This window comes from Euphorbia lathyris, chromosome 5 (assembly GCF_963576675.1).
Source record: "Euphorbia lathyris chromosome 5, ddEupLath1.1, whole genome shotgun sequence".
Taxonomy (NCBI): domain Eukaryota; kingdom Viridiplantae; phylum Streptophyta; class Magnoliopsida; order Malpighiales; family Euphorbiaceae; genus Euphorbia; species Euphorbia lathyris.
Genome location: NC_088914.1, coordinates 7,368,073 through 7,384,233, shown reverse-complemented (window position 1 = coordinate 7,384,233; position 16,161 = coordinate 7,368,073). Strand labels below are relative to the sequence as shown.

The 16,161-nt window shown below is 31.0% G+C and overlaps 1 protein-coding gene across 1 annotated transcript; it reads right to left on the bottom strand.

The window, feature by feature from the left end:
- Nucleotides 1-2,966: 2,966 nt before the first annotated feature.
- LOC136230227 (F-box protein At1g67340) lies at nt 2,967-4,806 on the bottom strand. The gene is made up of 3 exons (XM_066019226.1): nt 4,480-4,806; nt 4,231-4,393; nt 2,967-4,093 (listed from the first exon to the last, which is right to left on the bottom strand). Exons 1-3 carry the CDS (start codon nt 4,728-4,730, stop codon nt 3,347-3,349), a joined length of 1,161 nt encoding a protein of 386 aa, XP_065875298.1. The 5' UTR covers nt 4,731-4,806; the 3' UTR covers nt 2,967-3,346.
- Between the last annotated feature and the right edge of the window lie 11,355 nt (nt 4,807-16,161).

Genomic DNA, 16,161 nt, shown 5'->3' with positions numbered 1-16,161 from the left:
ACGTGAAAGTACGGAATTTTTTTAGAATTTACCTATTTTTTTATTTCCCTTTTTATGAGACTACAGGGGCATAAATAAAGCTCTTTTGTGCACAAACCACACTATCTTCCACTTGCAAAAAAATGGATGTATGTTTCTCCCACTACTGCAATTCCTTTTTCTCTTTTTTTTTCCAATTATTATTTTATTTTTATTAAATTTTTTCCTAATTTGGTCAATCACTTTGTTGGGTTTCAACTTTTTTGACCAATTAAAAGTTAGAAATAGTAGAAATTTGCAATAATTAATAACCCATAAAATTAGATGCTTTCTAAGTAATTGTGCCATCTCCATTATCTATTAAGGAACCTCTTCTGTTTTTTGTTGCTCCAAAAATAATCACATTTTATCAAAATAATAATAATAATAATAATAATGGAAAATAATAATAATAAACCATAAACGAATGAAGTATGATAATAAACATATCTTATCAGTATTTTGCTAAAGAATAAACATACATATGTTTCACTTGATTTTATTTGCTATTTACTGCTACTGTTAGTTGTTTGATGTTTACCGTTATTAAGGACCCGTTTGGTTGTTCATTTTCATGCTCTTGTTTGCCTTTTCATTTTGAAAATGAGAGTTTTAGGTGTTTGGTTAGTGACCTCCTGTTTGCCTTTTAAATCTGAAAAGCAACATTAGGTGTTTGGTTAGTGACCTCCTGTTTGCCTTTCACACCTGAAAAGCAGCCTTTTACAAAGGTAGAGAATCTCTGTTTTTTGGAAGAGCAGCTTTTTCCAACAGCAAATAGCAACAGCAAACGACAACAACAAACAACAAACCGTAACAGCAAACAGCAACAGCAAAACAGTAGGTAAAAGAAACATGCTCTAATAGATAGCATATACTAATTGATTTTTCTGTAAAAAAAACAATTGTTTTAAATTTTTATCAAATACTTTTTTATCTTCTGTTTAAACTTGAAAGGTAAAAAGCAGTTTAGAAATTGAAAACAATCGGTCACTAAATATAGATAAAATTATAAATAAACTAATTTTTTATTTGCGAGTAAATGAAAGTAAATTTATATTTTGTTTAATATTATGTAGAAAATAATATAAAAAGTTATAAGATGTAAAAATACTCTTAATATTAATAGTTATGGATAATTTTAACTCTAATGTCTAAAATGATGCAATTTGACTCCTGACGTTGCCAACAAAAGCAAATTTGCCCGTAACATTGACAAGTTCGGCCACTTTGAAAAATAATTCATCAAAATGTCTTCTAAGTTCTTAATCATGTCATTACGATTCACATGTACGTCATTTCACCAAAACTAAAAAAATTATATTGTATTTTGTACGAGTTGGACAAAAAAAAACCTAAATATATCATCGAATTTAATAATATTAATCTCTAATTCTACTATTAAATCAAAAAAATGTAAAATCGTTTTTTAGAACCAACTGATAGGCAACTGGTACAGAATAAGTAACAAAATATTTATGTTTTATAATAATATCTACAATTGATTCAATTTGTCAATGTTATGAGTAAATTTGTTTTTTACTATCAACTTTAGAGGTAAAATTGTAAATTTGTCAATGTTAACGCATATTTTCGCACCTTAACCTTGAAAAAATATAATGTTATGAACACACTCAAATTCACTTTATTTTCCTCTATAAATCCTTAAAATCATAGTAGAATAGTTTGTCCAAATCTTTTTAAGGATTAATAGATAAGTTCAAGTTGACTTTATTTAACATTTAAGATATGAAATTTCTTATCTTTACCCTAAAGCTAAGCCAAAAAAATTAAGCAAAAATAAGCAAACAAAAATTGATATTAGCATGTGGTGAATTGGGTACTTAATCCATTTTCATACCTAATTTTGTTTTGTTTTAACTTACAAATAGCATTACTTACTCTTCATGTCATCTTCTATATATGACCAAACCACTCTTTACCATCTTCTCTTATTATTCATGACACAAACTATGCATCTTTAATTATTTCCATAAATTTATCAACAACTCTATTAAAAGTATATAATTTATTAACCTCTCGTATTTTTAATAATACAATATAAAATTGTATATTTTTTATTAAACAATTTAATCTCGTATGAAATTTTTAAATATTTAATAATTTAAATATTTGAAGAATTAAATTAATAATAAAGTAAAAATTCACAACTTTATATGTTATTAAAATACGAAAACTAAACACTATATTAAATAAAAATATAGTAATTAAAAAAAATTATATATAATTTTAACTAATCTTTTATAGGTTTATTTTTATTTTGAAGGAATTCATGAATTTATTTAATTAAATTTTTGTTATTTTTTATATACAATTGTTAGCTATTTATTACTAATATATAGTTAAAAAATAGTTATGTATTTTATTTTATTTTTATATTTTTATAGCAGTTTCGTTCCATCATGAATTTTATAAGGTTTTTTTATTTTTTATATTTCATATTGTACTTGTTCTTTTCATATTTAATAAAAATAAAGTTGTAAACATTGTCATAAAAAAAAATTATGTAAATTTAAAAATTATTACACAATATTTAAGAAGAGAATCGTATTTTATAACTTTTCTTTAATTATTAATTCTCGCACAATATTCACTTTTCTTATTATTACACAAGATTTAAAAAGATAATCGTATTTTATAACTTTTCTTTAATTATTAATTCTCGCACAATATTCACTTTTTTTATTATTTAAAAAATATAAATTTATGAAATGACACAATCTTCTCCCGTTAACTTTCTATATTCTTAAAAAAAAAATATGTTATTAAAAGAAGAATTTTTAGCATGAAAACAAGTGAAATTGGATTAAAACAACCTATATTTCAAACAAATTCTCTTCTGGAACTAGATATAATCCGGGACGGAGAGTCATATCTAATGTTTGTAATAAAACACGAAAAATAGAACCAAACCAAACCAAAACTAAAAAGAATAGAAATTTCCACTTTTAATTTACTTGAAAATTTAGCTAGGCTCTATAGTACAAAAAGGTGAGGAGTAAAAAAAAGAAAGAAATAAAATAAATAAAAATTTAAAGAAAGAGCTACCTACTTGGCCGGTTGCCAGTAGCAACCTGGGACCTCCACCGGACCACCGCAATGCAGCTACCGGCGGCGGACACCTATACTATATAGCAGCTGAGCTCCTCCCCTACTCTCACCTATTTAGTTTTAATTAAAAAAAATTAAAATCTACCCTCGAATTTTTCGATCATAAACCTCTATACAGCAAGAGGAACAAAACTTCTGTGAAATCACGTTTCGCCGTTTAAACTCACAGAACCTGCCGTTAGCATCACCGTTACTCTTATTAACTATCAGCGACGACGTTTTGATTCCCCTGAACACCGACCTCACCGTCGCCACCTTCCCCATCCTCATCTATCCACCGCTCAACAGGGACGCACTCCTCCTTATGCCTGAGTTTCCAATCAAGCGCCTGACAAGCGCGTGAACAATAATTCACCGCACCACAAACAGAACACCGCCTGAACTCATGTTTTCTAGTCTCCGGCCGCCCGCAACCGACGTGTGAGCATAACCGTAACCCGGGACCCGGAGCACCGCCGCGGTCCGCGAACCAATCCGAGATAAATCGGCTCGCTGGATGCGCCTCCGGTGCCGGAACATTGCAACCGAAATCACTCAACAACGGACACCCCGGCCCACTCGCGTGCTGGTGGTTGGCGTGATCGTGTGGGTTCCAATTAAGCCAAGAGCGCGTGTTAACACCGGAATTCGGATTAGACAGAACCGCCGCTAACTCTCTTGCGTTTGCCTGAACCAGAAACCGCCGGCCATCGGCGATATTCTGCCGGACGCCGTAACCGTCTTGAAGGCAGTGGCCGAGTTCACGGAGAGCATCGATGTGGCCTAAAAACGCCGCGCGTGCACATAAAGCGACGCCGGCTCGGAGATCCTTATCATTCTTTGAACCGCCGCTACCGTTGAACTGAATAACCGCGAGTGAATACAGTGCCGGCGCGTATGAACTCATCGCCGCCTTCGCCATTAAAGAAGCTCCGCTGCCTCTATTTTGCAGACAGTAGAATCGAATCTGCCATATTTCAACCGAAATCATCAAAACTTCCATTTTTCTGAATAAAAAACAAAATAAAAATAAAAATCACTCTTAATTTTAAAAAACCCCCAAAAATTAAAAAGATTCAAACTTTGATAAAAAAAATTAATTACCATGCCGAGAGTATAACAAGCTTCAACATTTCCGGCATCGGCACACTGTTTCAAAAACCGGTGAGCGGAATCCGACCAGTTCTTCGCCTGAATTTGGAAAATTTTCTGAGAAGCCTTAGATAATACTAGTGAATTCAAACCTAATCCGTTCAATCTTTTGCATCTGCAACATTATCAAAAACAAAAATCAGCCACAAAAAATACTCCGGCGAAATCTCAGCCACCGGAAAAGGGTAAAAAAACACATACGTTATCAAAACGTTGATGAAATCAGACGGAGAAGAAGCAGTGGAGCTAAGTTTGGAAAGAATGCACATAACGATATCATCCGGTAAAGTATCAAAAAAGTCGGTATTATCATTATCCGGCGAAACCCTTTGTTTTTTCCGGCAACCCATATCTTCTCCGGCGGTAAAAACCCCCAATTTTCTTCTCTTAACTAACCTAAAATCGAAATAAAAATCTCTTCTTGGATAACAAAGCCCTCTTCTTGTTCTCATCTCCGGTGGTCTCTTTCTCTCTCTAGAAGTTTTCGATTTTGTCTCTCTTTTTTGTTGAGAGATAAAGAGATAAAAAGCCAAGTGAGAGACCTTATATAAAAGAGGGAATTACAAATTAAAATTAAATTTAAATAAATATAGTTATAATTAATTAAAGTCGCCAAAGAGGGAAAGTACGGTTTGTGTGTGAAATTACATAATTACCCCTTATATTGTCTTTTTCGCGGTCAAACGTGGTTTGACCAAGATCCGGCCGATTTTTACTTACGGTTTTTATTTTTTTATTTTTACTATTACTAGTTTAGTAACTTGTTGAGTAGGATATTCCTAATAATACATCTGTGTTCTGTTTTGAAAAAACGGTTAAAAGGTAAAACAGTAACTGACTTCTGTTATTTTTTACTGATCAAATTTATCCGCGGTTCAAATTTCAGGTACCGATTTTTGGGTGTTCTTCAATGACCAAAGCCATATGAAAGGTCAAAGGTGTTATAATATCAATATATATAAATATTAGGTTAAATCTCAAAATATATATATAATATCAAAATATTAGGTTAAATCTCAAATTACCCTCAAACTATTTTTTTTAATCAATTAGGTTTAAAAACTTTTAAAATCATTAATTAAATTTCTTTTACGATAGAAATAAAATTTTAGTTCAGTTTTATTTTATATTTTCGTTCTATTTTAATTAATATTTTATGATACCTTGAGTTTCGAAATCAATTAGAAATGTTATCAAAGCCCCTGTTATTGAAGGGTGTCTTCAACGCCAAGAAACATGTATTAGGGTGTATGTGTATGGATACGAGTACGAAAATAGTAGTTCTTCCTCCAAGAGCTAACTCGTTGGCACTTGGCTGAGATCAACAACTATAACATTGGCAACTGATTCAATTTTTCATTACATTCAACCATCAGATAAATCATCCATAAGGGTTTTCACCCTTTCGAATCGATTTTAGTAAAAAAAGTTTAAATATTTAAATCAAAACTAAATTTGAATTTTAATATTTTTATTTAATATTTAAATAATTAGGTATTTATTTTAAAATGAATAATTATAGATTTAAAGTGATTTTTTCTATAAAAATTAACTAATGGTTAACCGATCAAAATATAACCGACTGAAGTAATAGATTAATCAAAATATTGCTAACCGAATTAAATATACTGGTTCATAGTTTTCATTAATGTAGAAGTTAACCGACTATGTGCACTCCTAGTTTTCGTATACATTAAAATTTTGATTAATAATTTTAAAAAGCTAGGGATCTAGTAGATTTTTTAAGGTATATATTAGAACTAATTTGTTCTTTAAACTTAAAATATAATATTATGTCCTAATTTTTCTTTTTTGCATGTGAGCATATAACTATTTATTTATTTTTGAAAAGTAACTTCGTTAATGAACCGAAGCACGCAAAAGTTTAATCCAAAAAAGGGAACAAAATTCGGAATAACATCAAAAATAGTGAGGCTGGCATGTTGTGAAGCCGCTCTTACTTTGCTAGTGCATGAGCTAAGCCATTTACTTACCTTTTGATAAAACAAACTGAGAAATCGTTGTTTCCTGCCAATAAGGATTGGCACTGTTCGATGATGTCTCTAAATTCAAAGACGTTTGGATTTAATGAGTAGATTACCTGGTGATTGAGCATATAACTAATAACTATTAAAATGGAAAAAAAATCAGGTAATAGATTGAAATATATTAAAAATCAATACTATTTATTTATGATGAGTGATTACATTTATCGCATATTCTGTTATTAATTCCGCATCTACTGTAAATTCTAACTATATTGAAATTACTAATGTTAGTTCAACATTTAGCGACAAAAAAAATTGTTGGTATCTTTTTTACTCTAAAATGATCGACGTACTCTTCGTGACCTCTTTTCTCAACCCCAATCGCTAGCTAAAGGCTACCCGAACTGTTACTTTCTACTTATATGCCAATTATGTTGCTTGATATAATCAATCTGTAAGAAAAAAAATTACAATCCTTGCTCTAATTTATATGGTTTAATTAAAAATAATTCCAATTCAATGATAAAATGTAATTTAATATTTTTTAGAGGAAACATTTTGGTGTATATTTATTTTCTTAAACAAAGTGTTGGTTTTGGTTGAATTTGGTTTCAAACAACCTTTTCCATGCTTGCTCTCTTAAAGAAAATTTATTTTGCAACAACTACATTTATATATGATAGAAAAGTTTGAAGGAATTATCCATAATAATCACTCATGCAATTTGAAGGAATTATCCATAATAATCTAAATATGGTAAAAGATTAGCTCTAGTAAGCGATAAATCATTGAATTCATCGCAGGGAAAGAACGAATCACTATGATCTTATATTATCGATCACAGATCTACCACGTGGATGTTAATTGAGGGTGGAAACGAATTAGTCCACGAACTAACAGTGATACTCTTGAAAGAGTGGGAGAGGAGGTCGCACAAACAAGAGGAGGGGAGTAGTTAGGGTTTCACCTAAGCTATTGATTAATTTAACTAGCTTATAAACTTGATTAATAAGTATCTTTTAGGTTAGTGTTTAGGTGGAGTAACTATTTATATAGCTTAGGGATTATGGCAAACCATAATATTTCACCCCCTTAGTGGATCTGACCCATTCCAATTAGGGCTGGGCGCGGATCCTGGAGATACTGGACCGGACCGAATATCCGAGGAAAAAACTCCGGAATTGGACCGGACCGTTGACTTTTTTTGGAGAACCGAACTGGATTGGACCGTTGACTTTTTGTCAAAGAACTGGACCGAACTGGACCAAAATTTATCCAGGACCGGACCGATAACCGGATTGAATTGGATTGGATTGGACCGAACTGAAATAACCGAAAGTTTAGCAATAATAAATTTATATTTCATACATTAACTTTATATAAAGAGAAATATTATATAATATATAGTTATATATTTTGTAAGGTTTGGTAAACTAATTACAATAACATAAATTTATAATTTATTAATAAGGTATAACATTATTATATAGTCATAAAAATTATCCCGATTAATTCCCGTTTATAAAATGAAATAAAAAATATTTACCTAAAATGCTCAACTGTGGCTTCTGAATCTACGTTTAGCACAAGTGGTAGAACTTTGGATCAATTTAGGAGTTCTTTAACTCCTGCTACAGCTTGATTTGTTGTCAAGATTGGTTGAAAACTTCAACTCAAGCTTTCAAGCATGAAGAAGAAGTTGAAGATCTTGATGCTATTAAAGAAGGTAATATTTACTTACCAATTATATTTCATAGTTTTATTTTAATTAAATGTTTATGAATACTAACTATATAAATGTTATTTAATTTGTAGAAATTAGTTCTGATCCTGAAATTGCATCATCTCTTTTATCCATATTTCAATTGGATATCTAAGGTTTTTTTAACCAAATCAAATGCACTTTGGTAAGCATATTTTTTTTCCTTTTACTTTTGTTAGTGTGTTGATTAATTTTATTGAAGTAAAAGCTAATTAATTTAACATTTGTTGATTCACTAATATGGTAAATTTTATATGTTTAGGTTGATGTTTGGCTTTTACTGCTTTTGCTTTGGAAAACAAGGAATTTGTTGTGTTAAGAAGATTCAATTATAAATTGGGATGATGATTAGAGAGATTTTGCTACTGAAGTGTTGTCTTTTTTGAATTAAAGGTTGTTTGTTTTTATGGATTTGTTATTTTGTAACTTTGATTTTGTGGGTTTTTTTAGCCTTGTTGTCTACCGTAACTTTTAATACTTTGATTTTGTGGGTTTTTTTTAAGCCTTGTTGTCTATTGTAACTTTTAATGAATGTTGTTTACTTGCTAAAAAAATATCATTTATTTCAAGCTATGTAAGATAATAAAATTTTGTAAATTAAAATTTTAATTTATTTTTTAGGACTTAAACTATTAGATATTTATCCGAATCACCGAAAAATTATATTGGATTGGACCGGAACCGAATCTCCGAATCCCCGAACTGGACTGGACCGAAATTTTGGGGCAATTCAATTCTGGAGATTTATTCTTTCAATCCAATCCTGGAGATTTCCTTTTATTAATCTCCGAATTTCAATCCAATACTGGAGATTCATGAATCCCCGACTTAGACCGAACTGTGTCCAGCCCTAATTCCAATCGCACGTAATGGAATAAATTCCTAGTCTCGTCTCAATATCATTCATACATTTGCAAATAGTATGTATGACTGGCATGTAATCAAGAACTCTAGTTATACACGAAAATATATATCGATTCGATATACATATATCAAATCTAGAAGTATACACTTGTTGGAGATATATAACCATTGACTTGAAACATGGATCGTCGCTAATAGTATGTCTTATCCTAGATTTCATATCACATTCACTGTAATTACTTTGATCTTTATAGTTTTCTATTTTTACAAATGTGCATATATGCATAAGTGTTTGGACAATGAAATATAAAAATTATGAGAAGTGAACATATGGAAACCTTTTCCTCGTAATAGATTCCTTTCATCATACTCCAACTCGTTTATGTGGTCGGTTTTTTTTATGATCGAAATTATCACGTCAACCTCCAGATTATCCTTACAAGATAGTGACATAAGATTATATTTCCAACATGAAACTATAGTTTCTCATACTAGGAAAAGTTGTGATCATTTATTTCCATCTTATCGCAACGCACACATGGTATAAAAACATGTGTTATGACATTCTATCATTTCTTTAAAAGAAGAGCATGTCACTCACAAACACCATATGAAAGTATCGATTCATATGTGCTTAAGCATCTAACTTTATTCTTCTACTAATAGAGACAAATTTCGGTTATTAAAGACAGAATGCTTTAAGGTATCTTATGAAAACATAAATACTAAAAAAAATACTAACTAATGTAATATATAAAAGCATAAACCCCTCTTTAGGATATATTCTAGCCTACTTGTGACCATCACTTGCTAATTTATATCGAGTTCAGCATGAGGCACAATATTCTCACACTCATCTAGTGCTCGGACCTTTTTTTTTATCTCTAAGTGAACTGATAAGATCGAACATGCAATAACTTTGATTGCCTCATTCGGGTGTGGTCACTCATTTCTCATCTTCACTAATCAAATGTCCGATGATATCTTTTCTCCAGTGGGAGAGTAGCAATTCTCGTGTTTCACTCAAGGTTTCTAAACATTATCCAGAGCATAACCAACCATCCTATACTTGGCACTCAAGTCACTGGCCCATTAGGCAAATGATCTAAGCATATTGTTTATCATCTAGACCCCATAGTGACTTGGGTTCTAAGGACTTGTCTACAAGTATTACATGAGAACCATCTATGACATTGTAATCATATGATGTTCTCATAGCAAATCAATCGAGTGTTTACTATTTCATAAACTCGTATGCCCTTGATTGACATATAAATGACCGGTGAAACACCATCAACAATCAAAGTACATATCAGTCTTTAGTTAATTATCGTTCCCACGATGATAACATAATAGGGATGTTATAGAATAGTATATATCTTACTATCTCATGGTGTCATTTGTCCGGATTCTCAACCCATCAAACATGAGTAGATGACTAATCATGGATACTCTATAAGGTTGGTTTGCACAAGAGAATCAACAACATAGATAATTCTCTTATGATAAAGAATATTGTCAACATTATAATGTATCGGGCCTATGACCTACACTACATCGAGGCAATATAGGAAGAAGAGACAATGGTCCACGAACTCGAAACGACGGACTGAGGGAAAGAGAGAGGAGGGGGCGGCTGTGACGACTTGTGAGGGAGAGGAAGAGCAACATTTTTCTTCTAAGTTAAGAGTATTTTTTTATCAGATTCTACGTTAAAAGTTAAATAAACTTATATAGTTAGCTTTAGGGTTAGCCTAATAACCCATCTAACTCGTATCTGTCATAGGTGGACTAATTAGCCCATGATAAATTTCTAACGGTGATTATATATAGGGTAATTAATTTATTAGTCCCTATATTTTGACAAAACACATTGTTTAATCCTTATATTTTCAAAAACACATGCTAAGGTCCCTAACCTTTTTTTCAGTGATCTGTTTAGTCATGCCGTGTGTTTGTTAGATTTTTTTACCGTTTATGACTTTAGAAATGACTAAATTACCCTTTACTATTTATCTTCAAACTTCAGAAGAGGAAATCCAATTTAGAAGAATAAGCTATTTGTATGGAGAACAAAAAAAAAAACAAACCCAATGTTACGAATTTGAACGATTAAGAAGAAAATCAAGAAGAAGAACACTCAAAGTTGATTTCAGATGCATTAGAGTTTAAAGGAACGGAAAATAAAGGAAAAGAAGAACGCAAATCCAAATTGACTAACAGAATCTTCATAAGAGTCTAACGGCAGGGACTAAACAGTTCACTGAGAAAAACGTTAGAGACTAAACAGTTCACCGAGAAAAACGTTAGGGACTTTACCGTGTGTTTTTGAAAATACATGGACTAAACAGTTTGTTTTGTCAAAATATAGAGACTAATAAATTAATTACCCTTATATATACAAGAATGAAAAGAAACAAATTATAAAAACAGTAAATATTTATCATTGTAAAATAAGGTGGAGAATAATTTTATCATTTTAAATTTTATCTAGTCTGATTTAATCCTAGACTCTAATATAAAAAGTAAAAAGATGAAAGAAACAAAAAAAATTTAGTGACTTTTATTTTATTTTGTTGCTTTTACCATTGAATGTAAAATTTATCCAATAATGAAAACACATAAAGTAAGACTTACTTTCTCAAAAATAAAGTAAGGATGGTCTCCACCGCATCTCTTTATATATTTGTTTTTATAAAAGAAGTAGATTCTGTTTATTTTGTGAAAAATTTATTCCAAATAATCTTTTTAGTGTTTTCTAACTTAAAAGAAAAATAAGCCCAAACGAAAATATTTTATAATTCAAAGGAAAAATTTGGAATAGAGATAAATAAAATAACTTTCCATTTTATGAAAGGGAAGATAGGGAAAAAAGGGTAAATTACATCCATAACTACTGAACCTTTAGGTAAATGCTATGCTTACTTTGTTTTTAACAAAGTAATCCTTACTTTGTGTGTTTTCATCATTGGATGATGGATTAGAAAATTAATCCAATGGTGAAAACACACAAAGTAATGGTTACTTTGTTAAAAACAAAGTAACCATAGAAGGCACCCTGAACTTCAAATTGTAGCTACTGAACTTCAATTCTTAACGGTATGACTATTGAATTTTACATTTTATAATAATGTGGCCACTCAACTTTAACTAACTCCTCAAAATGACCGTTAGCGGCCTCAAAATGAAAATATTTAAGAATTAAAGTTGTTCAGAACGTTACCATGAAACCATATTTTTTTTATTTTCCACAATCAACTTTTTTCGAGCGTTCTCTCTCTAAAAATTCAATATCTCTTCAAATTAAATAACACTTAAATTACCTGAAAACGGAAATTTTCAAGAATTAAAATTCTTTAGAATATCATTAACTCTTCGAATTTTTTATTCTGAGGGCGTCAACGGTCGTTTTGAGGCATTGAGTGACCACCGGTGTTAAAAAGTGTAAAGTTCAGTGGCCATACTATTAAGAATTGAAGTTAAGTGACCATAATGTTTAAATGGACAAAGTTCAGTACCCATGAGTGTAATTTACCCGAAAAAAAAATACAAATTAATTTGCAATTTGCCAATTACCATGTATTAGTTATATTCTTATTTTACAAATTTCCGTTTTATATGCCAAAAAAAATATATAATTTTCTCATAAAATATTCTCTATTTCAAAAAAAAAAAAAGAATTGCCTTGCACAAAGTAGAAAACATATACGAATTATGGGTTAACGTGTAAAAATACCCCTAACGTCTAAAATTGTGTAATTATACCTCTAACGTTGATAATTTGGATCAATTTCAGACACTATTGTAAAACACGGATATTTTTGTTCCTTATTCTGCACCAATTTCATATCGCTTCGTTCTAAAAAAAGGATTTCATGTTTTTTATAATTTAATAATAGAATTGGAGATTAATATTTATAAATCTGGTGATTTTTTTTGTCCAATTCGTATAAAAGATTTTATTTTTTATTTTTTTCACATCCCAACATATGTTTATGATTTATTACTGATAAAATGACGCACGTGCGAAGTGTAGATGATAAGATTCATGGCCGATAAGACGGTTTGATAAATCCTTTCTCAAATTGACTCAATTTATCATGTTATGGGTAAATTTGCTCTTGACTTCCAACGTTAGGGGCTAAAATTGCACCATTTTAAACGTTACGGGTAAAATTATTTCTGACCCAAAACGTTAGGGGTATTTTTTGCACCTTAACCTACGAATTATTTATGTAGATATACATACCATATACAAAAAATAAAATAATTGAAAAATCAGTAATTCTGTTTTTCTTTTCCTAATCTGACTGCTAATATAATCTGCCTACCATAAATTTTAAAACAAATTGCTAATTTTGTTTTTTAATTACGTTTTAATATTTATTTATTTATCTATTTTTATCTAAAAATGTCACTATAACAAAATCAGAACAATATTTAATAAGGATCTGCAAATTAATTTCATTTAATTGGAAAGATCATGGTCAACGGTGTAATTGTACTTAATCAGTCCTCTCTTTTTTCTATTAAGTCTTTTATTTTTTAATTCGATACACTGAACTATCGGTGAGTACGATTCGGTAGAATTCGGGAATTTGAAAATCTCCAGAATTGTATTGATAACTTGGGAAAAATCCTTGATCGGAGCACTTCCCTGTGAGGCGCCGTTGGGATCGGCCGGGGACACTCCGATGCCAAAGTCAGTAATATTTCTGAGAATAAACTGTAAGCACAAAAGTAGAGAATCAGTAAGTGTACCTTTGATCCTAGGAAGCTGTGGTATTTACATAGGTTTCTGTAACCTTCAGCATTAATGGGGAAGCAGGTGAAGAGTCGTGTCATTACTCATCTTTGATTGCTATCAATTCTCCATTAATCCCAGCATTTATCATTGAAACCCTCAGAGTTGAGGTATTCGAACAGTTAAGCCTTTATTCCCCTTTAATGGCTATTAATTGTCATTTAATTGTATTTATTCCCATTCATGGATGGTAATAGAGGCGCCTTTTGGTATTCTTAGATCCGTCAAGGCGTATGTACGCTTTTCTTGAGAGCTATGGCGGGTCTCCACTACTCGCTCTCATCGGGCGTATCTCGCTATGGCGTATCTCGCTATGGTCCACGTGGTATGGCATAATGCTAGAAACTCCTTCCTTTTCTCCATTATTTGCATATCCACCCCTGCATTAATCCTGCAATAATTGTCATTAATTCCATATTAATCATGCATAAATATCTCTTTTAGAAGGAATAATGGTTTGCCATTATTTCTATTAATTTTCCCTTATTCCTTATTCAAGAATAATTTGGGTTGTTATCATGTATCTATTAAAGTCAACTGTACAATTCAATTTAGTACTGGAGAAAAAGTCAACAGTTCAATCTGGTTCTGGATTTTTTTTCCTGATATTCTATCCTATTCCAGAATTTTCAACAATTTATTCAGTAATATTAGAAATTTAAACATCTTAATATTTAATAGTTATATCTAATTAAGTTAACGTTCTAATTCAGTTCGTTCCTAAAGAAAAAGTCAACGATTCAATCCAATTTTAAGCACGCTCAGCTCTATATTGAAATCTCAACAGAGTATATAGTAAATAATTTATTAGTCCGTATATTTTGACCTAACAAACAGTTTAGTACTTGTATTTTAAAAATATATTGTTTAGTTCTTAACTTTTATTCTATTCACCATTTTAGTCCCTCAAATATTGAAATAGTTAAACAGTTTAGTTTCACTGTAAGGGACTAAATTGTATGTTAGGTAAAAAATAAGGGTTAATAAATTATTTACCTTATACCGGCACCATTTTAGGTCTTATAAGTAAAATTGTTATTAGTTGTAAACATTATGAGTGTTTTTGTACTTTTATCTTAAGTGAAATAAACATTATTTCTTTCTTTCTTTCTGGGTTAAGGTACAAAAATACCCCTAACGTTTTGGGTCAGGAGCAATTTTATCCTTAACGTCTAAAACGGTGCAATTTTACCCCTAATGTTGGAAGAGAAGAGCAATTTTACCCCAACGTTGATAAATTTGGACAATTTGAGAAATAATTCATCAAACTGTCTATTCGGTCATGAATCTTATCATCTACACTTCACATGTGCGTCATTTTATCAATAATAAATCACAAACATATGTTGGGATGTGAAAAAAAATAAAAATAAAATATACTGTTTTTTGTACGAATTAGACAAAAAAAACTTAAAAAATTCACCGAATTTATAAATATTAATCTCCAATTCTATTATTAAATTACAAAAAAACATGAAATTCTTTTTTTAGAACGAATTGATATGCAATTGGTGCAAAATGAGTAACAAAAATATTTGTATTTTATAATAGTATCTGAAATCGATCCAAATTATCAACGTTTGGGGTAAAATTGCTCTTGGTTACAAACTTTAGGGTAAAATTGTATCATTTTAAACGTTAGGGATAAAATTACTCCTGAACCAAAACGTTAGGGGTATTTTTGTACCTTAATTTTTTGTTTGAAAAGAAATAAACATTATTCTAATTGAGGGATTTTTTTTTTTGAAGAATATTCTAATTGAGGGATAAACACAATTAATGTGAGAATCAAAAAGTTAATGAATGGTATTATAATTGAATAGGGGTTACCATGTAAAATAAAATATTTATATAATTAATAATCAAAAGTAAAAAATAAAAAATAAAGCATTGCAGGAATGAAGCAATTTTTAAGAAAGTTTCTCCTTCTATTCAACACTCGAAGATCATCCTCTTTCGAATGTTTCGGGAGTCCTTGACCACTTCTAAAGGTTTTTGCTCTTCTCGAAGAGATGCTGCTATCTTATCCTGCCTTCTGGTTTCTCCTAGGCCGCCTCCTGCTCCCAACATTATTCCGGTCCATTGGCTTAAACCTCCTCCGGGCTGGGTTAAAGTCAATGTGGACGGCTCTGCTTTTGGCACTCCTGGCGAGGCAGGAGCGGGTGACATTTTTTGCAACTATCGTGGCTTTCCCAAAGGTTGTTTTGCTTTTTCTACCCCTCCTTGTTTTGCTTATATGGCTGAATTAAGAGCCGTTATTTTTGCAATTGAACTTGTTTGGGAGAAAAATTGGCATCAGCTTGGGTTAGGTCAGACTCAATGTATGTAGTTAATCTGCTTAGACACCGCTCCATGGATGTTCCTTAGAGTATTCGGCAAGAGTGGTTGCATTGTCTCAGCATTTGTTCTAGGATGAACATTGTCTTTTCAAACATCTTTAGGGAAGGAAATAGAGTTGCTGATGC

Bases quoted from the DNA above. Each gene is read 5' to 3' on its own strand.
- LOC136230227 (XM_066019226.1), bottom strand. From the start codon at position 4,730: ATGAGAACAAGAAGAGGGCTTTGTTATCCAAGAAGAGATTTTTATTTC. The intron at 4,394-4,479 runs GTATGTGTTTTT...ATAATGTTGCAG, and splicing joins TTCATCAACGTTTTGATAAC to ATGCAAAAGATTGAACGGAT. The intron at 4,094-4,230 runs GTAATTAATTTT...GAAATATGGCAG, and splicing joins CTTGTTATACTCTCGGCATG to ATTCGATTCTACTGTCTGCA.